This window comes from Bidens hawaiensis, unplaced genomic scaffold (assembly GCF_021521415.1).
Source record: "Bidens hawaiensis isolate Kalapana, Puna unplaced genomic scaffold, B.hawaiensis_p1.1 tig00042406_1, whole genome shotgun sequence".
NCBI classification, from domain to species: Eukaryota; Viridiplantae; Streptophyta; class Magnoliopsida; order Asterales; family Asteraceae; genus Bidens; species Bidens hawaiensis.
The window spans coordinates 60,435-69,549 of NW_027497513.1; the positions used below are offsets into that span (position 1 = coordinate 60,435).

The window sequence follows — 9,115 nt, forward strand, 5'->3', positions numbered from 1 at the left end:
AAATGAGAAAATTTGTGTAAAACTTTAGCATATAAAATCGAGATATATATAAAAAATATATAACATTTATAAATGAAGACTTGTGATAAGAATTTATAACATAATAAAGGAAAAATAGTTTAAATTCTTGAAATGTAATAATAATGTTTTAAGATTTAAAGGCGGAGAAATCGTGCATGCACCACCATGACTTGCTATTCCGACACCAAAAACCTTTAATACAAAAATATCATATTGGAGTCTAAACATGTGCACGTACCACCGCGTCTTTTTCATGTCTTCGACTCAAATAACGATTGTAACAGAAACAATAAATCAGAATACAACGTCATGTCAAAACACTAGTCCACGAAATCACCGTAGTTCTATTGTTTTAACACCGAAAATTTGGATGGCGGGCGGAACGCTCGCATGCGACTACTTAAAGTGGTCATCTCATATGAGACAATCTTTTAGGAGATTTGAAACAACGGGATCCAAGTTAAGCTCGTGATCCATAAAACACAATAAAAACTAATGTTTTTGCGTTTTAAGGTAAGGATATCTTGGAGTACTATGAAAGTGTGTGTATGTGTATATTTATGATATGATAAAATAAATAAGTATATAAATAAACAAATGTATTGAACAATCAAGTAGGGTAGACACGTATAGGCAACACGTATAAGGACCCTAAAGTAAAGACTATACTAGGTCGTTACGTCTAACCACCTATCTTATAGTCCTGTGGCTCTGATACCAATCTGTCACACCCCGATCGAAGGCGGCGTAACATGCCGGGGTGCAACCGATTTCCCAAATACACAAGACACTAATTAGAGTGACAATATTTAATTAACTCATTTTATTTCAACAAATCAATAAACAACACATTTCGTCCACACAAACAAATTGAATACAAGTAACATTTATATTGTTCGTTTTACTAATACCCTAATGCTCCTGGTAACGCTTTCGTCAAGTCCTCGAGTCAACAAAAGTCAAACCTGTAACATTTCATAAAATAAAGTTTGTCAACACAAAGGTTGGTGAACAATTCATAAGTTTGAGCATATAAATATATAGTATTAAGAAGCCACAACACTTGTATACAAAACAATGAATAAAAGCACCTAGAGTTGGATAAATTGACAATTGCTAAACACATTAGCACCACCTAGCTATCTAAGATTTTATGACAATTGCTAAACACATTAGCACCACCTAGCTATCTAGGATTTTATGACAATTGCTAAACACATTAGCACCACCTAGCTATTCTAGGATTTTATAGTTATCGTTAATTGCATTACGTTAACGACACCTTGCCATGAGGGGTTGCCAAATGGTATAGGATTTATAGTTCCACCATCCAAAAGCGATAAACACACAAGCATATAAGCATTTAAGCAAAGGACACCAACAAGCAATTATTCAGGTAAAGTATACAATCACGTTTGTGGGTTTAAAGATTCAAGTAATTAAAGCATTTAGTTTAATAAGTATGAAATGTCACCCCAAAACGGAAGATGGAAAACGGGGTATGAAAGTACTCACCTCGATTGATTAATTGAGAACTAATTAATGATGGACATATAGAAGGCTTGTGAACAAAACGAACGAATCCGACTTGAAACGATAAACACCTTAGCTAAAGATAAATAATGTAATATATTAATGAACTTTAAACCATGATGTAACTATATTGGAAACAATGAACGATAAGGTTTGGTTGTAAATCGTATTACCGATTAATTTGTTAATGATTAGGGACTCGTACTAAATTGATAATTTAAAGATGAAATATTATTATTTTATTGGGCTTTTAAATAACTAAACCAATATCCAAATAGAAACTAGACGGGCTTAATTTAAGAGTTCGGTTTTTTAAAAATGAATAGATAATAAAGTTTATAATAATATTATTAACGATAAGATAGTAATGATAATGATAATTTCAAAAAGTAAAGTTTCATATATATATATATATATATATATATATATGCAAGATATTGACGGTAAAAATAATAACCATAATTATTATTAATAATACTAATAGTAATAGTTAGAGAATAACGATCTTAGTATTTATTAATGTGTTGTTGATCAAAGTAATAATAATAATAAATAATATTGATAGTATTTATGATACCATACCCGATGTCGGTTTGATTTCTAAACGAATTCATAAAATAAATATAATAATACTATTGTTAATAATAAATGGTAAAATATGATTTTACTAAATAATAAAAATATGATCTTTATTAATAATAATAACGACTTTAATATTTATAATATTAATGATAGTAATATTATTAATATTAACAATAACTAAATTTAATAGTAAGTTATATGTAAAAATACTAATAAAAATCTTTATGTTTTGATGTTAATATTAATAGAAATAATAAATTTGTTAAGTATAAAAAACTAATAATACCAAAACCGGTCTAGGATGAGACCCGAACCCGAGACCTCTAGGTTAAATCACTAACGTTCAACTCAACCGAAACCAAGGTAAAAAAATTGTTAATTTAAACCCATATTAAAATAATATAACCATTTCCCGGGTGTTCATATTTTACCCAAATCAAACCAACACTATAACCAAACCAACCCGTTTCAAGTATATAATCAAACAATATAACCGATTTATTAATGATTTAAATCTGACAATCGACATACGAAAACTAACAACACTAAATCCCAAATTAAATTTACCTATTAGACGTGTATATACTCGTGGCTCTACGCCGGAAAGAAATCCGAGCCAGACCCGCCGGAGACGATGACAGCAGCCGGAGTTGAGAGAGAGAGACGGAAAGAAAGTGAGGGAGAAGAGAGAGAGAGAGAGAGGGGGAAAGGGAGACGACGCAAGAGAGATAAAGAGAAAGAGATATGATGCATGGCGGCCGGCATTCCGGTCGCCGGAATAACGAAACACGAAAGGGGAAAGGGTCGGCGACTGGGTTGAGGTCGGTGGGGGTGCAGAGGTCGGAGATTGTGATATGGACTAGCTGGACCGCAGCTCCGGACGCCGGAGACACTGCCGGAAAACCGAGGGGAGAAAGGAGAGGTGGGGTTGGCAGCGGGTGATGGTTTACGGACCAAAGGGGGAAGGAAGGTTAGTAGTGGTGCGTCGGTGGTGCGTCGGTGGTCCGCCGGAAATCCGGACTCGCTGGAAAACGGCAGGAGGGTGGGGGTGGCGGCTGGGCATGTATGAAAGGTTAGGGTTAGGGTTTTGCATTTATATATGCATAACACATATTTACAAAATGGCCCTCCAAGTTTCAATAAATGTTTAAAACGAGTTAAAAGGTTTTTAAAGCTTATAACTAGTTTACGAAAATCATTTTAAACCCCTTATGTTTTTCTTAACACATTATAATATGACAAAACATCGATTATTGATGATCGAGGTCTATATAATATTATATAATAATTAATTTAGGTTCTAAAAATGATTGAGTCGGTTTTACATAATAAAAGTTTACAAAACGAATCCAAATACAGACCCGAATTTGACGAATGTCACAACTAGTTCTCTAGTTCTCTCTTTATGATGAGTTTTCTATAGATCTCACCCATATATATATATATATATATATATATATATATATATATATATAGGATGGGGTTAAAATAAGAAGTGGGGTGTGTCTAATAAGTGTAAGAAGTAATCTAGTTCGTTAGATATGTTGATCTGATGGTGGATATGGAAAGTGTGTTTATTGTGCGGTTTGTTTTATTTTAGTTGCGATGTGTTTTATTAGATATAATGATGAAAACACACTTTATATATATATATATATATATATATATATATATATATATATATATATATATATATATTTATATAGGATTGATTTCTTTTGAGAAGCGCTTTGAGCTTTAAGAACTCGAACGAAGTCAACATAACAAAAAAAAATTTGAATTTTTTTTACACATGTGTAATACGTAAGTGTAAGTAATGTACAAAAAATTATCGTAATTTTTTACACACCTAATCGACTTATTACACATGTGTAACTAACATTTAAACTTGTGTAATTATCAAAAATACTTATTCTCTCTCCTGATTTATTTTTTAATCAAAATTAATCTCTGCCACATATTCAAACTCATTTAATTAAATGTGTGGTCCAAAATTGAGTTTTTAAAGTTTTTACAACTTATCAAGTTCTCAAAATATCCCTCCTATATATATATGTGTGTGTTTTTAATTTTTTCTTCAAAAAAAGGTATGAATTTATTAGTTATTAGTAATAACACTAGTTTTTTCTTCATTAAAAAAGGTATAAAATTAAATTATTGGTTATAACATCTACTCATCCCTATTCATAATTAATAAGTCCTGAGTTAATATTAGATTTGAATTCATAAGTTCAAATTTAGTCCATTTGAATTAATATCAAATCTGTCCATCATCCAATAACCATTAACAAGCCCAATAGCCCATTTAAAACCTTTGCAAACTACTGAGGTTGGATAAAGATAAGGAGACGATCAAACTTAGACAAACAACGAACGCCGAATATAACACCCTTTAGTCCTCCACTGGCATAGGATCCGGCCTACGCTAATACGCCAGTCACCACTGCACTGTTAGATTTTTAAGTTTTTCATTGAAATATTGAATCTTAATGCCATTAAACTAATAGTTGATTATTATTTATATGCTTGGTTTTATAAAATTTAGGGTTAATTGCATGATTGTTATTTATGTTTAGTTTTATAAAATTTAGGGTTAATTGTTTAATTGTTATTTACTTAAAACCCGAATTTATACTCGTCTTTGGCCTAAATGTTTTTAGAGATTCTTTGGCCTAAATGTTTTTAGAGATTCTCGAAGACGGTTTTGGCTTCTTCTAGGAAAAAATACATTTGTGTTCTACATTCACTACGAAAAAAGAGGTATTAGTGGCGATGGTCGTTGCCGCTAAAGAGTGCAAAAATCTCCGCTAATACTTTTAGCGGCGACGTCTTGCCGCTATTTCGTCTTCGCGTCGCTAAAGAGATGGTCGTCACCGCTAATAGGTCGTCGGAATGTCCATTGGAGAAAGGTTGCAGGCGGCTAAAAACATGAAAGTTCGCCGGAGATTATTTTTCACTCAAAAAACACAATTATTAATCAAATTGAGCTCGAAAATGAATAAAACATGTGTAGTTTTTTATTAAATCGGTAAAATTATATGATTTTTACATAATTTTTACATCAAATTACAAGATGCCCGGAGCATGTGACAGTCTTGACAGTGGCTTAAGTTGTAGGTCTTCGTATTATATATCGGAGCTTCAAAGCTTGACAGTGGCTGAAGGTGGCGGAGCTCTTGAAGCTTGACAGTGGCGGAGCTATTGAAGAAGACAGTGGATGAGTTGTTGAAGGTTGTCGATGGCTTGCAGCTTAAAGAAAATGGGTTGGTGATTTACGATGGTGAGGGTGTGGTTGAGCGGTGTTGCCTCTAGATCTAAATTTGATCAAGTATGTGTGGGGTATGATTCGGTTTTGTTGAAGAAGGTAAGGAGATGGATTGTATCTATTAATTGGATCAAATGTTAACCAACGATCAGGAGCACGTGAAAACAAAGCACACAGATCAAGCTATTAGTGGCGAATCCGACTATTAGCGGCGTTAATTTCCCTGGTCTCCGCTAATAGTCATTGTCGCCACTAAAGGTGTTGCCACTATTGATCAATTTTCTTGTAGTGATTACACTTCTAGCTATATATTAGAAAACCTATAAATATTTTTATGTTACATCATATCTTTAAATATTACACATAGATACAATAATTTTATACTATTAGCTTTTCAAATCTTACAAACAAATTACATAATATTTTTAAAACTTACATATTCAAATAAAAGTGTAAATATACACAATAGAAACCGCATGTAAGCCCAAGAGAACCATATACGCACGAAAAATCATATCTTTGAAATAATTCATGAAACCAATCCAAGACTTGAAGCCTATTTATAACTGAGCTAGATTGAAACATATATACTAATGCACCCGCTAGTCCTGTGTATATTAAAACCGTATGTAGAGAAAATTTTTGAGACTACCAAACAAGGTGATAACTTCTTCTTCTTCTTTTTTCTTTCTATTTTTTTTTAATATTCAAACAGACGAGGTGATAACTTATTAAAATTAATATTATTTACGTAGGCTTTGAGCTTTATAAAGATATATTTTCTATGGCCTAGTGATGGTGCAAAACAGATTTTTTTACGCTTGCAAGAATACAAATCACTTTGGTTATAAAGTGAGATTATATCCATGAAATGGTCAACTAATTAAACCAGTTCAGTTATTTCATCCAACAGTTTACCATAACCAGTTTTCTAACATGACGTGTTATCCATATATAATGATGCTTGTTTTTTCTAACAGCGTTCGAAACCACCCAAATACTCGAGTTAGACTTTCTAAGGCAGGATGTACAACCTTTCACACTGATTTTAACACTCTAGGTCTGACTCACTCACGAACTCTTTGAGAAAACTCATCACTGTGGAAAACCACTTGAGTCATATTTTAAACCTGAGACCTTAAGCACCCCAAGCCTTAGACATCACCACATGCCATTGGACCAGAAGCCAACTAATATATCGATGCTTGTAATTCTCATAGCATGACATAGGCATGTGTAACATTATGTGCATATGTATATGTGCATTATACACACAAATACATACTTTGACAACCATACGTATGGAATAAGAACTTTTAGCTGATGTACAAAATCATTTACCTAAAATCCCCATGGCAAAATATCGGAATATCTGGCAAGTACAACGAATAAACGAAAGAACCAACAACATCAGCAAAGCCAACCCTTAGTTCATAATTAGCTAGCTAAAAACCAAACAAAAACCTAGTCATTGTACGTACACTGATCGATGATCAAACTTTCCTACGCATGATGAAATGTGTGCTTCTTTTTACCTACAAATAGGTATTCGATCCACACGTGAGAAACCGATCCTTGTACATTGTTAGTACATAAGCTTACTAGAAAGATTAATTTTTGAAACTATAGTACTTTAGTTCTGCTCTTTGGATTCGTCTTTTCGGATCTGGAATGGTATGACATCCTCAAGCAGACCATGATCTATAACCAGTGTAGAAGAAGGTGAAGGGCAAAACCGTGTTTCTTGAACGAGATGGGAGTATGATGATAGTTGGGTGCTAGCATTAGTGGTGTTAAAGCTTAAAGAAGATGATATTAATGGTGTTGTTTGGTTATGGAAATTATAGGATTGTGGTGGTGGTTGTAGGTGTTGGTAGTAAGGTTGTGTAAAAAGAAAAGATGAAACACTACCACCACCACTACCAACAACATCACCGCCCCTAAAACCCCCATAACCGGCTGTTTCGGGCAAGATCCGTATGGCTCCTCGAGGCGTCATTGGGTACGGGTGTGTGTGGGTACCTTCGTAAGTTGTGATCACGATCGATGGATCTTCGGATGATCTTTCGACTCGCTTCTTCACTCCACAAGATACACTTGTGCACCTATGGTAACTCCTGTTTTGAACAACATAATCTATTTAGTATTACACTACTAAGGAAAGTGTATGAACTTTGTACACTAATATTTGATGTTGTGCATACTAGGGCAACAAAATGAAGGGGAGTAGAGAGAGAAAGAAATGAAATATAGAGAGAGAGTATACCTAGGATAAGGGCTGTTTTTCACAGCTTTCTGACCGTACTTTCTCCATCTATAACCATCATCCAAGTGATCAATATCACTCTTTGTCATGAATGCAAATTTTGGTTCCCTTTGTTTTTTAGGGTTCTTCTTTTTGGGTTTTAACCTGCAAGACACACTCAAGATGATTCACATTTATTCAAGAATAAACCACCTCTTAATCTATAATTAACCTGAAAAAAGAACACTCACTTTTGTAATAATTAGATATAAAAAGAATATGGATAAAGAAAAGAATATAGATTTACCAAATCCAGAAAATATATGCATCACTTAAACATCTGTTCATCAAATCTACTTTTGGGTGCGTGTATGTGTGTGAAAAGTCCTAACTTTTTCTTGATCAAAATAATAATTTTCAAAAATCAAATAAAAACACCGCGTATGTGTGAAACCAGAAAATGGTTCACTTTTTCAGGGTAAAATTAAAAAAAAAACACTTGAATTATACATAACTTATTAAATTTCTTGATTTTCATTTAGCAAAGAAGAATGGTTAAAACAAAACGAAGATTAATTAATCATCATGATTCAAAACACACACAAGAAACACCATCAGTGTGTGCTAATGATATGATGATAAGACAAATAACACAATTAATTATGTGTAAAAATTCATTTGTGTGTGACTGTGTATTCAAAAGTACTAGAAACAAAAAGGGTTCTTTTAATTTCTTACTGTTTGTTAGTAATAGTACTCTTTTCTTGATTATCATCATCCTCATCATCATGAGCTGATCTATTATTATTATTATTATTATTCTCCTGGTCACCATTATTAGCACCCTCGTTTGAAGAGCACGAGACAGAAGAAGAATTTGGCGTTGGTGTATTCACCAATTCACCAGTCTCCGGCACGGTGGAAACCGGTAATGGATGATGGTGCTTCTCATGTTGTTCCACTACCAAATCCCCTGGGGGAGTAGGTTGTTGAAGCAAGTCGAATAGAGACGTGTTACCATAGTCTTGAAAAGCCAACATGTCAAAGTACCCTTGAGGTACATCAAAAAGACCACCACCACCACCGTAGACTGCCGGAATCTGATCGGAAAATGTTGTGTTTGCCATCAAGTTTGTATTCTTTAACTCCTCTTTCTTTGCCATAAACTGAATATCAAAGGCATATATTCTTCATTTGCAGGCTCTTTAAATCTAGAGAGAGAGAAAAAAATGATTTGAGAGTGTGGTTGGTTTGGTATAAGTGTGAAGAGGCTTTTTGTATAGTATTTGTAATACAAAGGAAGAGAGATATAGGGGAGGAGAGGTAGCTTGTTTGGGAATTTAAAGTGGGGTCAATTACATCTTGCTCCCCAAACTCTTGACAAATTTCATTTAGGCCCTTTATTGGTGGTTTTCAATTCAATCACTCAACATATAAAATTATAAAATTGATCCATCAAAACAAACTTT

The 9,115-nt window shown here is 33.5% G+C and overlaps 1 protein-coding gene across 1 annotated transcript; it reads right to left on the reverse strand.

Moving 5' to 3' along the window:
• Positions 1-6,644: 6,644 nt before the first annotated feature.
• LOC143593627 (putative WRKY transcription factor 48) lies at positions 6,645-8,992 on the reverse strand. The gene is made up of 3 exons (XM_077073202.1): positions 8,385-8,992; positions 7,668-7,811; positions 6,645-7,518 (listed from the first exon to the last, which is right to left on the reverse strand). The coding sequence occupies exons 1-3, from the start codon at positions 8,807-8,809 to the stop codon at positions 7,035-7,037; spliced, it is 1,053 nt and encodes a 350-aa protein (XP_076929317.1). The 5' UTR covers positions 8,810-8,992; the 3' UTR covers positions 6,645-7,034.
• Between the last annotated feature and the right edge of the window lie 123 nt (positions 8,993-9,115).

Coding starts and splice junctions, on each gene's coding strand:
- LOC143593627 (XM_077073202.1), bottom strand. CDS start 8,809: ATGGCAAAGAAAGAGGAGTTAAAGAATACAAACTTGATGGCAAACACA. Junction 7,812..8,384: donor AGTACTATTACTAACAAACA/GTAAGAAATTAA, acceptor TGTGTCTTGCAG/GTTAAAACCCAAAAAGAAGA. Junction 7,519..7,667: donor AAAAACAGCCCTTATCCTAG/GTATACTCTCTC, acceptor TGTTCAAAACAG/GAGTTACCATAGGTGCACAA.